Genomic DNA, 19,666 nt, shown 5'->3' on the forward strand with positions numbered 1-19,666 from the left:
TTTTTTCGCTCATCTACATTTGAATGTATCGAGTCGGTGTGCCATGTTCCGATCCGCCCTCACCCCAGCCTTCCCTTGTGCGTCATCTCTGACTGTCGGCCGTCCCCCCAGCTGGGCAAGTGGCTGGTGGTGTTCTAACCCTTCCCAACCTTCCCTCCTGTGCCCTTTGACAGCGCCCGCCCCGTGACTGACGTCTCCCCGGCTCTCCACCGCCATCCCCGCAGCTGGGCAAGTGGCTGGTGGTGTTCTTACCTTCCCCAAGCCACCCTCCTCTGTGACCGCACCCGACTGACGTTGCTCGCCTCTCCGCAGCTCGGCAAGTGGCTGGTGGTGTTCTGTGACGAGATTAACCTGCCAGATATGGATCAGTACGGCACCCAGCGCGTCATCAGCTTCCTCAGGCAGATGGTGGAGCACGGCGGCTTCTACCGCACCTCCGACCAGACCTGGATCAGACTGGAAAGGATCCAGGTCAGTCGGGGGAGGGGCGAGGAACGGGGTTTCCAGCTGGTGGCCTGGTGGATGGATGGGAAGTTTGAATAGTGAGGAGGCTTTGCTGCTCATTTGGTCATCGGGCCAGCTCTGAATATAACTGTCTTTGTGTATGAGGTTTCGTTGTTGCTTGACTGATTGCTCTTTTTGTCGTTTATTTCAATCCACGAACTCTAAATGGGAGGCATTGCTTCCAGTCTTTCTAAAAATGTGGATATCTTCGATGTGGTTGCTTCGTTCACCAATCGGTATGCTTACTTCTTCAGACGGCCAGCTACCTGATTCTCTGAATCACACGCTCCCAATATACCACTGTGCCTGTCTAACTCTGCTCCTCCTCTTTTGTCCAGTTTGTGGGCGCGTGTAACCCGCCGACGGACCCGGGACGGAAGCCGCTCTCCCACCGACTGCTGCGCCACGTACCGGTCGTGTACGTCGACTACCCCGGAGAGACGTCACTCAAACAGGTCAGAGACGCGCCGCCGGGCTGTCAGTGCTGTTGGGGGTCTCCAGATCCAATACTGGATGGATGGGGCGTGTCTTGGAAGGACGCGACACATTTGGAGGAGTCTCTGGGCCCTTCCTTTGTGTCATTCGTTTTTTTTCATTCAGTTGACCATCTTACTAATTTGAAGCCAATAGCTCAATATCCTTATCAGCAGGATGAACAACTTCTTCAGGAACAACAGGATCCTCCGTCCATCCCTGTATCAAGTTCGTCATGACCATGAAGTGTATTAATAAACAGACTCTGATAAAAATGTGGCTACTTCTTTCATGACTGCGCACTGTTTCACACCTCTTGTCAGCCTCACTACGCCCACCTCACCATCCCCATCATCGCTCCTCCCAGATCTACGGCACGTTCAACCGGGCCATGCTGCGGATGCAGCCGGCACTGAAGACGTACGCCGAGCCTCTCACATCTGCCATGGTCGAGTTCTACCTGCGCTCCCAGCAGCGGTTCACGCAGGATATGCAGCCGCACTACGTCTACTCACCGCGAGAGATGACGCGATGGGTGCGAGGCATCTGTGAGGCCATCAGGTGGGTGTGAGGGGGAGGGATAGAACGAGGGAGGAAGGGAAGCCTTCCCTTAGGGAAGGCTTCTCCTCCCTTAGGGAGGAGCTGAAAAGAAAGAAGGTATAGTGAGGAACTGAGGTTATGGCTGGGTATCGGTACGCGACTGCCAGAGGCGCATTCTGTGCAGTAAGCAGTAATTTGTCGAATATCTACGTGCCAGCTTGGGCGTCAGCCTTACTGTCTAACCTTCATTCCATCCTCTGATCTAACTGTGACCTCTCACCTTAACCTCTAGGTTGTACTGTATATTTGTCTGATTATGTGTCCCTCCCTCATCGACTGAGATCTGGTCACCTGATCAAAGCGCGTCTGACTCCCTGTATTGCCCCATGTCTGACATGTTTCCCCGTCTTTCCCTATCAGGCCGATGGAGGCGGCCACCGTGGAGGATCTGGTCCGACTGTGGGCGCACGAGGCGCTGCGCCTCTTCCAGGACCGACTCGTCCACGACGAGGAGCGGACCTGGACCAACGAGCACGTGGACCAGGTGGCCCTCCGGCACTTCCCCAACATCAATAAGGAGGCGGCGCTGAAGCGGCCCATCCTCTACTCCAACTGGCTCTCCAAGGACTACGTGCCCGTCGACCAGGAGGAGCTCAGGGACTACGTCAAGGCCAGGCTCAAGGTCAGTGGGGTAGAGTGACGGTGGGGTCGTCAACACCCTAAACCTCTTTCACATCCTCTGCCTCTGTCGCACCGGGCCCATGACGTCCGTACGTCGGTTATTGTATTGTTGCGTTCACTCACCGAGCACTCGTCGATAACTGCCGCGTCCGTGCGGCGCTGGCCCGCGCGGAGCGGGACGGGGTTGTGACCTCCAGTGCCCCGGGGCAAGGTCAGCTGGCGGTCGGATGATCGTCCGGTCACGCGCAGGGGCGGTCGCGCGCGCACAGTGAGGGGAGGCCGAAGTGTGACCGCCACACACCTCCCTCCCCACTTCCAGCTACATCTTCGTGTAGGTGAGCCGATCAGGCTCGTTGCGGTTTCGCAGCGGGTAGCGGTTCAGCTGCGGCGGGGAGCAGGTCTCAGATTCAGCAGGCTCCTCGGTGGGCTCATCCTCAGCAGCCCTCGGTCCGTGAGAACCGTCCGGTACCGCGCCATGACGCAGGTCTTCCACGGCCAGGTCCACGAACGAGTCCGGGCGGGTCTCGTCAGCCCGACGTGCAGGCGCCGGCGCCGGCAGGACGGGGGCCAGGGTGCCGGCGTCCGAGCTGCAGTTCTCAGAGAGCAGTCGGTCAGGCCTCACTGGACAGGCACGCAGGCGGTCGTGGTGCACGATCATAGACCGCCTCCTGCCGTCTACTTCCCTCACTCGGTAGGTCACTTCGCTCTTCAACTGGAGAACCTCGAACGGTCCTATCCACTTGTTGGACAGCTTCGGACTGACGCCTACCTTCCTGTTCAGGTTTGACACCATGACGAGGTCCCCCGGGGCGTGCTGACTGAACCTGACGGTCTGTTTCTGGCTGTAGGCGCGCCTGCTGGACTCCACCTTCTCCTTCACCTCATGGCGCAGCTCGTCCAGTTCTTGGAGGCGTGATGCTATCTGGCTGTCATCTCGGGCGCGACCTGCCGCGAGATCTGTTGGAGTCGTGGCCTCATAGCCGAGCAGCAGCATATGTGGAGTCTGTCCCGTTGTTTCATGTACGCTTGTCCGGTAAGCCGCCATGACCTCCGGGAGCCGTGCATCCCAGTCAGCGTGATTTGTCGACACGTAGGACCGGAGCATGTTGCCGAGTGTTCTCATGAACCGTTCCGCTTGCGGGTTTCCTTGTGGATGATGGGGAGTTGTCCGACTTTTCTGGATGCCGAACCTTGCACACAGCATGCGGAAGAGCTCAGACTCAAACTGCTTCCCTTGGTCTGAGTGGATCTGACGCATGGCGCCGAAGCGACAGATGATCTCATCCATGAGGACCTTGCACACGCTCTCGGCGTCCTGACGCTCCATCGGGAACGCTTCCGTCCACTTCGTTGCCTGATCTGTGACAACGAGTATGTACTTGTTACCCCTCCGACTGGGCGAGAATGGTCCGCAGATGTCAACTGACACGAAGTCCCACGGCCGCAGCGGAACAGGCAACGGCTGATGTGGGGCCTTGTCGCGCTGGTCTGGCTGCTTCACCTGGAGACACACCTGACAGGAACGGCACCAGTCGGAGACATCCGCAGTCATCGTGACCCAGAAGAACCGGTCTCTTACCCTTTCCAGAGTGCGCCTCCCTCCTTGATGGCCAGACATGGGGTCATCATGCGCCAGCCTCAGCACAGCCGGCACCAGGTGTGCCGGCACGACAACTTGCTCGCGCTCTCGGCCGCGGCACCTGTATCTGTTGATCAGTAGTCCGGCTTCGATCTTCAACGCGTCTCTTCTCCTCCAAAGCCGTCGTGCTCCTTCCGGAACGGTCTGGGCGAGCCTGCCGATCGCGATGCCGTCCTTGACACAGCGCAGAGCCTCGTCCCGCTCCTGCTCCTCCGGTGTCACCAGAGCCGTGTCTGTCAGACGCACGGCGCTGACCGGCGCACGGGACAGCGCGTCGGCATGGGGAATGGACTTCCCGGCGACGTGTTGGATGTCGAGCTCGAACTCAGACAGCTTCAGAGCCCACCTGGCGAGACGTCCCTTCAGCTTGTTGGAGGTGGCGAGAGCCAGCAGTGGGTTGTGATCCGTTCTGAGCACGCAACGCCTCCCGTAGATGTAGACCCTGAAGTGTTCCACGGCCCAGACCAGTCCAAGACACTCCTTCTCCGTGGTCGAGTAGTTACGTTCGGCCTTTGCCAACACTCGGCTGGCAAACGCGACGGGCCGGCCATTCTGAGACAGGATCGCAGAGATCCCAACATCGGAGGCATCAGTCGTCAGCTCGAAGTCGCTGTCCATCTTGGGATACGCCAGGACTGGCGCAGTCACCAGAACGCCTCTCAGTTGTTGGAACGCACTGTCACACTCTGTAGTCCATCTGAAGCCGTTCTTGAAAGTACGGTCTGCCTTCCTCTCCAACAGTCTCAGCAGCGGCTTGGCCATGTCGGCGTACTTGGGACAGAAGCGCCGATAGTAGGATGTCAGACCGATGAACCTCTGAAGCTCCTCGTGCGATGCTGGCGTCGGGTAGTCGCTTACGGCCTTGAGCTTGTCTGGATCAGGGCGGATGCCGTCCTGGGTCACGAGGTACCCCAGGTAGCGTACCTCCTTCTTGGCGAAACTACACTTCCCCAGCTTCAAGAGCAGATTGGCGTCCACGAATCTCCCCAGGATGTCGTCCAGTCGTTTCAGGTGCGTGTCGAAGTCCTTCGACCATAGGATGACATCGTCCACGTACGACAGGGTGTATAGCCAGTTCGAGTCCGCCAGAAGCATCTGGAGCGCCATCTGCAGCGTTGCGCCTGAGTTCTTCTGCCCCATGGGCATCCTCAGCCACTCGTAATGGCCGCTGTGGGTCGAGAACGCTGTCTTCTCGATGTCACGCTCGTCCATCTTGAACTGCCAGTATCCGCTGGCCAGGTCCAGTGTGGTGAAGAAGCTGTTGTTCTGCAGACAGTCCAGGGCGTCGTCGATCCGGACCAGCGGGTGTGCGTCGAACTCGGTCACTTTGTTGAGGCCTCGGTAGTCGATGGTGAGCCGACTGCTACCGTCCTTCTTCTTGCACATGACGACGGGCGCGCTCCACGGGCTGTGGCTTCTGCGGATGAGTCCTTTCCGCATTAGGTCCTCACAGAACTCTTCGGTCTTCCGTCGGGTCTCCCAGTCGGTTCTGCGCGGGGGTATCCGGATGGGCAGCTGATGCTGGTCCTTCAGACGTATGCGGTGCTTCACCAGGTCGCACATACCGACCTCTCCCCGTACGGAGAACGCGCCGTTGCGTCGCAGCAGGACCGCCGCCAGGGCACGGCGCTGCTCGTCCGTCACATCCGACTCGGCGACCTTGCTGCGGACCATGTCTTCCAGCTGTCGCTCTCTTGCCTCCCTTTCCTCCCGGCTGAGATCGCTCAGCGGCGAGGCACGCACTGTCGGCGGATCCGCGTAGCCGACACATCGGGCGACAGTGCACGACTTGTACAACTTCACTGCACTTCGACCCGGGTTACACAGCCGCAACTGAACAGCGCTGTCTGTCCTGATGACGTCCACAGAGCTCGAGACGCAGAGGCTGTTCCCGTAGCGTCGTGTGAACTTGCTGTCCTCGACCAAGGTGATGTGCTGCCCGGGTGCACATGCAGTGTCGGCCCGCACTCTGCCCGCCAGCAGAACCTCAGACGCCGCGGGGATGGTGACGTCCGCGGTGAGCTCGACTGGGTGTCCGTCGGTAGCCGGTGCACCGGCCGCGGCTGGGCCGCCAGCGTCGCGGCTCTCCATAGCCGCAACTGCAGCTGGGCCGCCGGGTACCACCGCCCTCTCGCCGAGGCTGCGTCCGCCGGTCACACGCCTGTCGGCCGTCGAGTTCTCTGTCAGTCGCATAGTCATGTGCACGAAGTCGAGCGCCACCTCGCCATACAGGGACAAGAAGTCATTGCCGAGGACGCATTCGGTGTTCACACTGTCAACAATCAGTACCGTGTGACGCCGCGGCGGCAGGTGACCACACTCGACGGTTGCATCAACAGTCCCCCTCACCTTCAACGGCGTGCCATCAATAGTCACCGGTGCCGATGCAGGGTGCACGAGGGGTCGGAACGCTTTGCACCCTACCGCCGGGCAGCTGCTGGTGACGAACGTGACGTCACTGCCAGTGTCAGCAAGCCACGTGACGCGGACGCCGTCGATGGCGCCCCGGATCAGCGGAGTCGTCCGAGCCACCCTAGAAGAGGCTACTACAGCGGGGACCGAGGAGCGGCGGCTCACATCCTCCTCGGTCCGTTCCCGTTTCCCGACCGCCGGTCTGCTGGGCGTTGGTACGGACAGTCAGAGCGCCAGTGGGAGAGTTCACCGCAGTTGAAGCAGCCCTCCTCCCTCCGACGGCTCGATGTTCGGCGCCTGTTGGACGAACGGGACGAGCGGTTGTAGTCGCGGCTGGGACGGAATACTCGACATGCCTGCATCTGCTCCTCCAGCATCTGGATCTTGTCGGACAGCGCCGACAGCACCGAAGTCTCGCTGGGCTGAGGTTGAGAGCCGGTACTCCACGCGTCCGACTGTTCCCCTCTCGGGGCACCATGGACGGCCCCCACAGATGCGCCGCCTCCCGTTGACGTCTCGATCTGCTCCAGCTTTCTCGCCTCCAGGAGAACCGTCTCTGTCGACCACGTTGGTTGGTAGAACGAAAGTATGTGTTTCCTCGACTTTTCTCCGATGCCCATCAGAAACCGATCTTTCACCAGCCGCTGGCGGTATGTGGCGTCCTCCCACTCGGGGTAGGCGCGAGCACACAACGTTTCCAGATCGTACAGGAACGTCGCCAGTGATTCGCCGGGCCTGCGAATACGCTGATGAAACTCCAGCGCGTACTGAACAGCGAGTCCGGGAGAGTCGAACTCGGCATTCAACTTCTCGCACAGTTTCTTCCAGCTGTTCCTGTCGCCGTCGGAGAGGCGCATCGCGAAGTCGAATGCCCGACCGGTGATCGCCGGGAGCGCCATCACCGCCGTAGTTTCGTCACTGAAATCGCTGGAGGTCTTCTGTTCCGGTTTTGAACTGTCCCAGTTGCAAGCACGGGCAATCACTTCTATCTTGCTGATCCACGTTTTTACATTACCACTGCCGTCAAATTCCGGTAAACGGTAATTCTTCGCCATAGCCATGGCTCCGTTGCAGTTTTCCGCTGCCACCACGTGTTGCGTTCACTCACCGAGCACTCGTCGATAACTGCCGCGTCCGTGCGGCGCTGGCCCGCGCGGAGCGGGACGGGGTTGTGACCTCCAGTGCCCCGGGGCAAGGTCAGCTGGCGGTCGGATGATCGTCCGGTCACGCGCAGGGGCGGTCGCGCGCGCACAGTGAGGGGAGGCCGAAGTGTGACCGCCACAGTATCTACGTCTGGCCTCCGTTCTTCTTTCTAGAAGTGTTTATAAAGGAGCTGGACTTACCACAGATGTCATTTCTAACCTTCCCACGTCCACAATGTCGCGCACCATCAGGTTACACTGTGGGCATAGGAGCACTTAGGCGTGCCGTAAATGCCGTCTCTGACTATCCATCGCTACCAGGCATTCTACAAAGTGAGCATGCCGTTAACACTGTGCCCCTCCTCTCCCTTCAGGTGTTCTACGAGGAGGAGCTGGACGTGCCGCTGGTGCTGTTCAACGAGGTGCTGGATCACGTGCTGCGCATCGATCGGATCTACCGGCAGCCGCAGGGCCACCTGCTGCTGATCGGTGTCAGCGGCGCCGGAAAGACCACGCTCTCCAGATTCGTCGCCTGGATGAACGGACTGTCCGTGTTCCAGATCAAGGTGGGCGTGTGGGAATCGAACTGAAGGGACTGTGGGATGTAGCTGGTGCTGCAAGTTGCTTTCTACTATCCCTGCAAACAACTTGTAAATTCAACTTTCCACAAAGCGCTGCGCATGGTTCTAAACTCGGAAAGGGTGGAACGACATCTTGACTGTTTTGATGTGCAACTATTTTTGTTCATTTAAAACGGCCAATTTTAAAATTGCTCGCATTTCTTTTCACTCCCTGAATGTATACACTTGAAAACAATATCTACCCCGAACGCCTTTTTCACAAAACTTTACTCGTTTCTCAGGTGCACAACAAGTACACGGGCGAGGACTTTGACGAGGACCTGCGAACTGTGCTGCGACGCTCGGGCTGTAAGGGTGAGAAGATCTGCTTCATCCTGGACGAGAGCAACATGCTCGACTCGAGCTTCCTGGAGCGGATGAACACGCTGCTGGCGAACGGCGAGGTGCCCGGACTCTTCGAGGGTGAGTTGGCACCGGCCCGTAAAGATAAGCGGTTATTTGTTAATGGTAGAGGGAGGCTAGAGTGAATAGTGATCGGTGCTGCACTGGGGGAGGAAATGAGGTTTCAGTTTGATTCTTAACTTAATTTGATGTTTGATTCTAATAGTGTTTCATTCTCGATGCGAGCTCCTGCTTGATTCTAGGTAGCGTTTTCCGAGATTTACCGTAAATCAAACTTAGTCTATACCGCCAAGGCTGTTCAAATTTGCTGAATGTGTCAGCATAGCTTAGTGAAACCGTTTTATTTTCTGATTGTGTCCGTTCGTCGTTGCTGCCACCAGGTGACGAGGCGTCAGCGCTGATGACCCAGTGCAAGGAGGGCTCGCAGCGAGACGGTCTGATGCTGGACTCCAACGAGGAGCTCTACAAGTGGTTCACCAGTCAGGTGATGCGTAACCTGCACGTGGTGTTCACAATGAACCCGAGCTCGGAGGGTCTGAAGGATCGGGCGGCCACGTCTCCGGCGCTGTTCAACCGCTGCGTGCTCAACTGGTTCGGTGACTGGAGCAACGGCGCCTTCTTCCAGGTGGGTGACCATATTCTGCCAACGATGGAGGTTGTGTCAGTGTTGGAGGCGCACAGGCGGGGACTAAAAGGCCGTACTGGCCGGCGACAGTTATTTTAAAATGATACCAAAGGGATTGCATTCGGTGTGTTGTTGTCAGTCCAAGAGACAAGAAGCATTTTTAATGTCCTGGTAACCGGTGCGATTCTTTCGACTATCATCAGTATTGTCAATGTAAATCATAATTCATAATGAAAAATACGCTGTCAAAATTAAATGTAACCTGTAAATGGTGTGTGTCAATAAAATGGGACTGTCATTTTCTGGCTATTACTGTACCTGTTTCCTTCCCGCAGGTGGGCCGTGAGTTCACGAGCCGCGTGGACCTGGACCGGGCCAACTGGTCACCGCCCGACTACTTCCCCGTGGCGTACGACGAGCTGCCGAACCCGCCCACACACCGTGATGCCATCGTGAACGCGTTCGTACACGTGCACCAATCGCTGCACCGCGCGAACCAGCGACTGGCGAAGCGGGGCCAGCGCACCACCGCCATCACACCGCGGTAAGTGGAGGAGGAAACAGCCGCGCACTAGTGCGACTAGATAGCAGTTAATGGAGGAAGAGGAGGGGTAGGCTGACCAGTGACCAGCACATCACCGCCATCACACCACATTCATAAGTGTGGTCGGGCGTGGTCGGGCCTTCATCACAAACTGTTGACAGACTGAAGGGTTGCAGTTGGGAATTATTGCTTTTTTTGGTGTGGGTATAGAAACATGCATATTAATTCTCATCGTGTCGCAAACTGGACCCAGCGTTTATCTTTCGAATTACTGTTCACATCGCTTGTCGTCATTTCCTCCCCCCAGCCACTACCTGGACTTCATCAACCACTTTGTGAAGTTGTACAACGAGAAGCGGGCCGACTTGGAGGAGCAGCAGCTGCACCTGAACGTCGGACTGAACAAGATCGCAGAGACCGTGGAACAGGTGGAGGAGATGCAGAAATCGCTCGCCGTCAAATCGCAGGTACGGCGGGGATAGCGTGGCCGGATGACGGGAGGTGAGGACGGGTGCAGTGACTTTTTGATGCGATTCGGGATAGTGAACAGCGTGTCTTTTCTAATATCGTAAAAATGTGGCCTCAGCAGCTCAGCTAAGTTTGCTTCTACCGACAGAGGAGAAAGAGAAAAGCTTTTGTGTACCAAGAAAAACGTGAGATAGGTACGTGAGAAACGTCCTACTATAAAAACAAGCAAGGCAAAAGCAACTGATGAATCACAACAATGAGTATAACTGAACGCCGGGCGTTAAAAAGTCCACCACCGGTGGAAATTTTGCGTGATCTCGTACAAATATCCTTCGACACACCATCTTCATCACACGTCACCCTGTTTCCTCCCGCAGGAGCTGCACCAGAAGAACGAGGCTGCCAACCAGAAGCTGAAGCAGATGGTGCTGGACCAGCAGGAGGCCGAGCGGCAGAAGGTGCACTCGCAGGAGGTGCAGGCGCAGCTCGAGCTGCAGGAGAAGGAGATTGCCGTCAAACGCGAGAGCGTCGTCTCCGAGCTGGCCGGCGTCGAGCCAGCCGTCATCGAGGCCCAGAACGGTGAGAGCATGGAGAGAGATACGGACAGAGGAAGAGCGACGTTCTTACTGGACTCTGACTTGTGATGGTTGAGTTTGATATCAACACAAATTGATGGGATGGCTTTGAAAAGCCAACGTCCCGAGAAAATCCGCTCTCATCTGATCTGATGAGTCCGATGGGTGATTGTTGAACATTCTCTCATTGTGCTGCGTTCAGCTCTGGGGAGGTGACTATTTCCGGCATTTATGATTCAATTGCTAATTTTCGTCTGCCAATTTGTGCGCACTGCCTTTGCTGCCTCTCCCCCCCCCCTCACTACCACACGCACCGGCCCCCTGGCACTAATTCCTCTCTCGTGCCGTGCAGCTGTAAAGTCGATCAAGAAGCAGAACCTGGTGGAGCTGCGTTCCATGAGCGCCCCGCCGCCAATGGTACGACTGGCGCTCGAGTCCATCTGTCTATTCCTGGGAGAGGAGACGTCGGACTGGAAGGCCATCCGAGGCATCCTCATGAAGGACAGCTTCATCCCGAGTATCGTCAACTACAGCACTGAAAACATCACGTGAGTTGGCGCTGTCTGGAGTTAGGTGTCTTAAGATTCTCAACCCCAATGAAGAAACAAACGGTATGTCTTGTCTACAATGTCTACAATCCATATTTTAGTTTGTGTAGTTTATCAGATAATCAATGTGCGATCGGTGCGATCAAACCAAATGATTGATGAAGTGTGGAGATATTTTAAACAGTGCCGGTTTAAATCTGCCTTCATTGGAGTGTAATGACAAGTAGCACCAACTTTTGCGCTGATCATTGGTTTGTTTTTCTCTTTTTATAGTGACAGCACCCGGGATAAGATGCGTAAGAAGTTCCTCTCCAACCCCGACTACAACTTTGCCAAGATCAACAACGCGTCGACGGCCTGTGGTCCCATGGTCAAGTGGGCCATCGCTCAGGTACGAGGTTGGGGAAATGACGAACTGTAACTGAACACTACCGACACTGCACATTTTGCTGCTGGTGGTCGTATTGACATGTCTCTTGATTGAAGATGACGCTTGTCAAGGGTGGCATAGTCAGTTTAGGTACAGATGGTTATTTTGCGAGACAGAGACGGCTGTCGTTTTGTGCAGTCGTCACTCGCGACAAGATGAACATGAAATTTTCTACTTCACTTACTCGGCATCCGCTGTTCAGCCATTCGTCCGTGCGTTGACCCGCTGTTAACCCGTCGTTTCAGATCAACTACGCCGACATGCTGAAGCGTGTGGATCCGCTGAGGAACGAGCTCAAGTCGCTCGAGTCCCAGGCCGACGAGAACAAACACAAGGCTCAGGAGATCATCAAGGTGGGTAATCATGGGAGCGAAATGCTCCGAGAAGTTGTCAGGAGACTTATACTGGTCTGCGTGAAACGTCAGGGTGCCAGAGTTGGACGGGTTTTGTACAGATGGCACGGTAAACAAATGTGATGAATGCGTGTATATGTGGAGGGGGCAACCCTGGAGTTTGCTCCGCCATAACTAGTTTGTTTTGTTCGCGTCACCAGGTGATAGAGAAACTGGAGCACTCGATCGCCAGCTACAAGGAGGAGTACGCCGTGCTGATCGCCCAGGCCCAGGCTATCAAAACCGACCTGGCCAGCGTTCAGGCCAAGGTGAGTCAGACGAAGACCTGTCGACTCTGATCACGTCTCTTGAAAAGGTGGTGGCTTGGTTGCGTCTAATTAGCTATCGTGTTGTGAAATGTCGCTTGCATTCAACAGGAATTCAAGTGATTGAAAGGAAATGGGGTTTCCGTATAAATAGCGCATGCCTGAAGGCTGAAATCGTTTCCGAACAGTCATGTTTTCGTAGACTTTCTTGTAGGACACGTCCTGGCTTTCTTGCAATATAACCTGACGCAATATACTTCTTCCGTTCTTCATTTGACATCTCGTTCCGCCCACCCCACTGACTCACCCCTTCCCTCTCCCTCTCCTCCGCAGGTGGACCGTTCCATGGCGCTGCTGAAATCCCTCAGCATCGAGCGAGAGCGGTGGCTGGCCACCAGTGAGACATTCCGCTCACAGATGCTCACCATCGTCGGCGACGTGCTCCTCTCTGCCGCCTTCCTGGCGTACGCCGGCTACTTTGACCAGCAGCTCCGACAGAGTCTGTTCAGTAACTGGTGCGCCCACCTGCAGCAGGCCGCTGTGCAGTACAGGCCAGACCTGGCGCGGACCGAATATCTGAGTAATCCGGACGAGAGGCTGCGCTGGCAGGCCAACTCGCTGCCCACGGATGACCTCTGCACCGAGAACGCCATCATGCTGGAGGTGAGGTGGCGGTGGAGCAGGGTGGCTGCTGAAGGATGGTGTATCGTTGTGAACCTATACTGTGAAGGTTTTACATGCGAATGTGGGAATCAGAGAAGTCGAGTGCGTCAACTAGAGTGAGTCATGGTGCTTGAGCAAGTGAAGAGCGGTGCTAATTTGCTGAGATTTTTTAGATGGAGGCTTGGTATTGCCACGCGTAATTCATCACAAATGCGCGGGCCATATTGTTTTCATTTATTGAAGCACACAATTTTGTAGCGATTTGATGAAATTCACGAGTAACTACCCCTCTAGTTGCTAGTCTATGCCAAACAGCGCCTTTCGTTTTAATGTGATTTTGAGCTGACGCTACCCTGCCGCACTGCAGCGCTTCAACCGTTACCCGCTCATCATCGACCCGTCGGGCCAAGCCACCGAGTTTATCATGAAGGAGTTCGCCGGCAAGAAGATCACCAAGACCAGCTTCCTGGACGACAGTTTCCGGAAGAACCTGGAGAGCGCGCTGCGCTTCGGTAACCCGCTGCTGGTCCAGGTATGAGTCGCGGGACTGATGCCGCTGGGGGCTCAGAGAGGACGATGTCGAGAGATATGGGGAGCTGGTGCTTCAGTCATGGGGACCACTGCATGATCGACTGATTTACAGTGTTGCTCATTGAGGCAATGATTGAGCTATTTTACTGTCAGGCTAAATGCAGTTGTGAGTGTGGAGCCGTTTTATTGCATTGTGTTGACCTTAACGGGACGGTGACGATATTTATTTTTTTGTCTGAGATGGGAACGGTGTTAATGTTTTGCTGATATGACCTACCAGTGGTGCTGTGTATCAAATTCAGCCCCCTTTATCAACTTTTATTGCTCGATGAAAGCTTTCACATCTTTTCTGGTGAATGTCACAGCCGTCTGACGCCACCTGTGCACCGCCAGGATGTGGAGAACTACGACCCGATTCTGAACCCTGTGCTGAACCGCGAGCTGCGCCGGACCGGCGGCCGTGTGCTGGTGACACTCGGTGACCAGGATATCGATCTGTCGCCCACGTTCACCATCTTCCTGTCGACACGGGACCCGACGGTAAGGAGGCAAAGAGAGGAGGGAGCACCCGATGGCGTGGCCGGTCACTAAGGGAAAGTATGAGGAGAATGTGGTTTGCGATAAAATAATGATGAAGACCTGGCAGGGTGGTAGATGAAGAAGAGTAGCGTAATGTCGTAACTCTATCGAAATCTGTGACTCGATCTTGAACCCGGCGTTGATGTTGAGCGGGAAGCGGGGTGGTGCGTAGAGCAGTGCTGTACTCTGCTGCACAATCACCAACTGGTGATACGGATGGACAGCTGCACCAGCGGCTTGTGGACCTTTGGCTACTGGATGCCATCTGTACGTCCCTGGTGCCATTTACGCGTCATTTTACTTCTGTATAGTCCTCCATCGCTCCCAAATCCCATCTGACCTGACCTGACCTGACCTATGACCTGTCTCTCTGCTCCCAGGTGGAGTTCCCTGCCGACATCTGTTCTCGGGTGACGTTCGTCAACTTCACGGTAACCCGCAGCAGTCTGCAGTCGCAGTGTCTGAACCAGGTGCTGAAGGCCGAGCGGCCTGACATCGACGAGAAACGCTCCGATCTGCTCAAACTGCAGGGTACGAAGGGACTAGCGGCATGACGGGCTGGTGGGGGGATCGGGAGCCATCAAACAGTGACGTAAAACCGCCAAACACCCGCTGCTTCTGTTGATAGTGGGATCTAGGGTCGACTCACTAACGAAAGACTATAAATAAGTGGGAGATAATTGAAATGGATAAAATGCTTGTGTGTCACATGCTATCACTCCTTGCAAGACGTCAGCGTGTACGGTCTACACATGACTTTTGATGCTTGATTTTCTGTCACACCGTTCTGACATTCTTGCTCGTTATCAAATCTCAGGCGAGTTCCATCTGCGTCTGCGCCACCTGGAGAAGTCGCTACTTCAGGCTCTGAACGATGCCAAGGGTAAGATTCTGGACGACGACAGCGTCATCACCACGCTGGAGACGCTGAAGAAGGAGGCGGCCGAGATCACTAGCAAGGTGGAGGAGACGGACAAGGTGATCGCCGAGATCGACACCGTCTCGCACCAGTATATGCCGCTGGCACAGGTGAGGACGAACGGGCGGACGGATGTGGGGGAGTCGTGAGAATGGTCGTTCTAAAAGCCCGCTAGGGATTTGGGTGGAAATAAGTGGTAGTCTTTTTCCCACTGCTGATGTAGATGTAAGTGCGTACCTAGAATATTACGTCATACAATTTTATATGTTACGACGTCGAACAGAATTAAAGACGATGATACGAAACTGTTTATGACGGAAACAAATCAGCTAATAATTATCGAAGACTAACGTTACAGTGGAAAGCAAACTCGTCTCAGTGGAAGTTCAGGTGGTACGAGTTTCATATGACTGACATCCCACTCTCTCTTCTCCCTACAGGCGTGCAGCAGCATCTACTTCATGCTGGAGTCGTTGCACCAGATCCACTTCCTGTACCAGTTCTCGCTGCAGTTCTTCCTGGATGTGTTTAGCTGTGTGCTCACGCCGGCCACCAACCCGGCGCTCGAGGGCAAGACCGACTCGGCCGAGAGACTCAACATTATCACACAGGCGCTCTTCTCCGTGAGTTATGGTTTTGGGTAGGGTCGCGGTTGGGGTGACTAGTACGGTGGCAGGTAGCTGGTGTGGTCGGTGGATCTTGCTGGCCGCTGATCAGCGACTACTGACGGGTATTGCGCTGCTGGCAATCGATATGCCGGCTCATCACACGAAGTGTCGTTCTTGACATTTCTTGCAGATTTACCTATTTTATGAATCTTGAAAGCTAAGCTCATCACTGCGCCTCCATTCCAGACACACGGAATAACTCGCATGGAAACCTTATTTTTTTACTTTCGACATCAGTCCGTCTCAATTTCGTCGGTCTGATTTCTGACCTAACCCCCCACCCGCCAGGTGTGCTACAACCGGGTGGCCCGCGGCATGGCCCACCAGCACCGCCTCACCCTGGCGCTCCTACTGGCCCGTATCCGTCTGCGGGGCGCCACCGGGCCGGCCGGTGACCTAGACGCCGAGTTCGACTTCCTGATCCGCGGCAAGGAGGGCATCGTGACGCAGAAGCCGGCCAACCGCACCGGGCTGACTGACGAGCAGGCCGAGAACATGCTCCGACTGGCGCAGCGGTGAGACTCGGGGACGGGGAGAGAGGGAGGAAAGGAAAGGAAGGATGAGATAATAATAGTGGGTCAGAGAAAGGGCAGAATAAGGCGTGTTGAAGGAGCTGGGAGAATGGAAGGAGTTAGTAATTAATTCGGGAAGTGATCTCCAAAGCATGCACACTGCATAAAAAGTGCCGATTGTTGACTGGGCTGCTGCATACCTACATATAATTGCCCCCATCATTTCATCATGGAACATTGAATGGGGGTAAATAATTATATGCCGTCGAATATTGATGTACTTAAAGATGTCCGTATCAATCTAGCCGTCCCGCCTCTTCGCCAAGCCGTCTGAGCCTGACAACCCCCTCTTCTACACAGACTGCCGGCGTTCTCGGAGCTGGCCGACCACGTGGGCACGGCTCCGTTCCAGGAGTGGCTCCAGGCGGCCACCGCGGAGCTCAGCGTGCCGGCCGTCTGGAATGAGGAGACGGTCACGGCGCCGGCCGCAGTGGCCATGCATCGGCTGCTCATGATTCAGGTGCGCTAGGGAACGCAGAAAGGATGAGGGTGACTGGATCAGATGGGATGCGTCATGCGGATATGTATGCACGGTCAGGTGGTCGAGCGATCGGTACAAAGTTGTCCGTTGGGTTTGGAGCTTCAGCCTGGTCGACGATCTAATCCTAGGTGTCCACTCTGTTAGATATGAGTTATGACCCAACAGTAACACTGACCGTTTTCCACTATGACGCGAGCCGGGTGCCGCCCGAGTAGTCCCTCCACACCAACATATATCTCATCTCCCACCATGCGAAATGACTCGGTATCTGATGGCGCGCCCCGCCCCCCTCAAATAATCACCATCTCCCCCTCCCCTCCCACAGACGTTCCGTCCGGACCGGGTGCTGGCCGCCGGCCATCAGCTGGTGGACGCCGTGTTCGGCGAACGCTTTATGCCGGACGCCGAGCGTGAGCTCGACCTGGCGCACATCGTCGAGTCGGAGGTGCGCCCGAGCGCGCCCGTGCTGCTCTGCTCAGTGTCTGGTTACGACGCGTCCGGACGGGTGGACGATCTGGCTGCAGAGCTCGGCAGGCCGGTGACCAGTATCGCCATCGGCTCGGCGGAGGGATTCAGCCAGGCCGACAAGGCCATCAACTCGGCCGTCAAGACTGGACGGTGAGAGTGGGAGATGGAAGGGAAAGAGAGAAAGGGGAGGATGGAGATTCAGCGTGGGCAGCAAGGCCGTCAAGTCATGGGAGTCATGAGAGCTTGTTCTTCACCTTGTAGTGCATTGAACGCATTTTTCGGGCTCACCGAGTTCCCCTGGTTCCCCTCCATTTCTCTTTGTGTGATGCCGTGAAGTCATTTGAGAAAAGTTAGACTCGTTATGTTTTCCCTTCGCACAGGTGGGTGATGCTCAAGAACGTTCACTTGGCTGCCTCGTGGCTGGTGCAGCTGGAGAAAAAGCTGCACACCCTGCAGCCCAACGCCAACTTCAGGTAAATCAAGGCGGGGATCTGAGAGACTTGACGTAAGATCGATAAATACACCAATCTGATCGTGAAGGGTATTGATTAGCCAACTTAACATTTCTTGCCGTTGCTTGAATACTGAAGAGTGAATTATTGCAATTAGTACAGCGATACGACTAGAATCATCAATGTATTTTTTTATATTGCACACAATTTTTATGGTTGTAGTGGAACAGCTGACACCCGTTTCCTCGCTTTCTTCCAGGCTGTTCCTGACGATGGAAATCAGTCCCAAGATCCCGGTGAACCTGCTGCGGGCCGGCCGTATTCTGGTGTTCGAGCCGCCGCCGGGCATTCGCGCCAACCTGCTGCGCACATTCAGCTCGGTATGTGAGCGGAGATTGGATGTGGTGAGGTGTGCCAGAAATTAGACCGATTTGACAGTCTTACCTTATCAATCAGACAGTCTTATTAGTAAGAGGACTCCGGCCTGTGATGCTTGGACTTACTAGCCACTCAAACATCGAAGGCAAATCTGTGCATGAGATGGCAGATACGCTTGAACAAACGATCACGGATTTAATGGATAGGTACGTGCCCAAGCTGGACACCAACAAGAAAGCGAAAAGAGGAAATCCCCTGTGGATGAATCGGAGTGCTCTTAGAATGGTGAAGAAAAAACATCACGCTTGGGTTCGTTTTCTGAACACCAAGGACAGTAATGATTACGAAAGTTATGTCAAGGCAAGAAATGAAGCTACCCACGCGACCAGGAAAGCAAGGCGAGAATTCGAGTCGAAGCTGGCTAAAGAAGTCAAAGGAAATCACAAAGTGTTTTGGAACTACGTCAACCGTCGCAGGAAATCAAAATGTGGTATCTCGGACTTGCGTAGTGCTAATGGTGAACTGGCAACTAACGACAAGCACAAGGCTGATATATTGAATCATCAGTACGCAAGCGTTTTCACAAAGGAAGACAAGTCATCGATCCCAACGCTAGCTCCAAAGCCTTTGGAGGCAGAGATGCAAGTTGCGATAACTGTTCAGCGAGTCCATGCCAAGCTGAAAACACTGAAGATTGATAAATCGCCAGGCCCCGACAACATGCACCCTCGTGTTTTGCACGAACTTGCTGACCAACTTGCGACACCCATCACATCTCTGTTCTGTAAAAGTATTGAAACTGGAGAAGTTCCACGGCAATGGAAGGTGGCCACCGTCACGCCAATCTTTAAAAAAGGCGACAAAAGTGATCCCGCGAACTACCGACCAGTGTCACTGACATCAATATTATGCAAGATTCTGGAGAGGATCATATGCGAGGACATCATCGCTCATCTGAAGACAAACAATCTTATCGCTCGCCAACAACATGGTTTCATCACAGGGAAATCTACAGTCACAAACCTACTGGAAGCTCTTGATATTTGGACGGAAGCGCTAAGCCACAGCTTACCAGTGGATGTTGTGTTTCTGGACTATGCCAAAGCGTTCGACACTGTGCCCCATGAACGGCTTCTAGCCCAGGTCCAGGCTCTAGGGGTGAATGCAAAGACTCATCAGTGGATAAGGAGTTTTCTAACAGGCAGGCGGCAAAGAGTGAACGTCAATGGATCACTCTCAGACTGGGAGTATGTAACAAGTGGAGTGCCGCAAGGCTCAGTGCTCGGGCCTCTCTTGTTTTCCATGTTTGTCTGTGATGTTCCCGACCTCTTAAATTGTCATATCTCTATGTTTGCGGACGATACCAAGGTCTACCAAGTCATCAACGAGCGCGATGGTGAACTTCACAATCTGCAAGAGGACATCAACTCTTTGCAAGATTGGGCAAAAACAATGCAGATGATCTTTCATCCACTCAAGTGCAAGGTCATGCATCTAGGACCAACAAATCCTGGAAGTGAGTATACCATGACAACTATGGGTGGAGGCAAACATACCCTTGAAGCAGTCTGTGAGGAAAAGGACCTGGGAGTCACTATAGACATGAAGCTATCCTTCTCAAAACATGTCACTAACCAGATTAACAAGGCCAATAGAATTCTTGGTGCAATCAAGCATACCTTTGCAAACATTGACAGCGACATTTTCAAAGCCTTGTACAAAAGCATTGTCA

General features: G+C 54.8%; 1 protein-coding gene across 4 annotated transcripts in view; it reads left to right on the forward strand.

Annotated features, from left to right (window-relative positions):
- LOC122386570 (dynein heavy chain, cytoplasmic-like) overlaps positions 1 to 19,666 on the forward strand; it is a 58,853-nt gene that overhangs the window by 30,599 nt on the left and 8,588 nt on the right. For all 4 annotated transcript variants that reach the window (XR_006257402.1, XM_043375857.1, XM_043375858.1 and 1 more), the window contains 25 exons: positions 313 to 471; positions 843 to 959; positions 1,346 to 1,539; positions 1,939 to 2,200; positions 7,767 to 7,958; positions 8,255 to 8,435; positions 8,756 to 9,000; positions 9,336 to 9,544; positions 9,852 to 10,011; positions 10,390 to 10,591; positions 10,940 to 11,135; positions 11,409 to 11,526; positions 11,811 to 11,918; positions 12,119 to 12,226; positions 12,557 to 12,886; positions 13,254 to 13,418; positions 13,811 to 13,957; positions 14,377 to 14,527; positions 14,814 to 15,025; positions 15,356 to 15,538; positions 15,872 to 16,098; positions 16,456 to 16,615; positions 16,962 to 17,254; positions 17,485 to 17,577; positions 17,816 to 17,936. Coding sequence is in view for 3 of the 4 variants with exons in the window: in XM_043375857.1 (XP_043231792.1) it covers positions 313 to 471; positions 843 to 959; positions 1,346 to 1,539; positions 1,939 to 2,200; positions 7,767 to 7,958; positions 8,255 to 8,435; positions 8,756 to 9,000; positions 9,336 to 9,544; positions 9,852 to 10,011; positions 10,390 to 10,591; positions 10,940 to 11,135; positions 11,409 to 11,526; positions 11,811 to 11,918; positions 12,119 to 12,226; positions 12,557 to 12,886; positions 13,254 to 13,418; positions 13,811 to 13,957; positions 14,377 to 14,527; positions 14,814 to 15,025; positions 15,356 to 15,538; positions 15,872 to 16,098; positions 16,456 to 16,615; positions 16,962 to 17,254; positions 17,485 to 17,577; positions 17,816 to 17,936 (4,533 nt within the window). In the remaining variant the exon portion in view is untranslated. The remainder of the gene's footprint in view (positions 1 to 312; positions 472 to 842; positions 960 to 1,345; positions 1,540 to 1,938; positions 2,201 to 7,766; positions 7,959 to 8,254; positions 8,436 to 8,755; positions 9,001 to 9,335; positions 9,545 to 9,851; positions 10,012 to 10,389; positions 10,592 to 10,939; positions 11,136 to 11,408; positions 11,527 to 11,810; positions 11,919 to 12,118; positions 12,227 to 12,556; positions 12,887 to 13,253; positions 13,419 to 13,810; positions 13,958 to 14,376; positions 14,528 to 14,813; positions 15,026 to 15,355; positions 15,539 to 15,871; positions 16,099 to 16,455; positions 16,616 to 16,961; positions 17,255 to 17,484; positions 17,578 to 17,815; positions 17,937 to 19,666) is intronic.

The sequence above is a fragment of the Amphibalanus amphitrite genome, unplaced genomic scaffold (genome assembly GCF_019059575.1).
Source record: "Amphibalanus amphitrite isolate SeventyFive unplaced genomic scaffold, NRLGWU_Aamphi_draft 000256F_arrow, whole genome shotgun sequence".
NCBI lineage: Eukaryota > Metazoa > Arthropoda > Thecostraca > Balanomorpha > Balanidae > Amphibalanus > Amphibalanus amphitrite.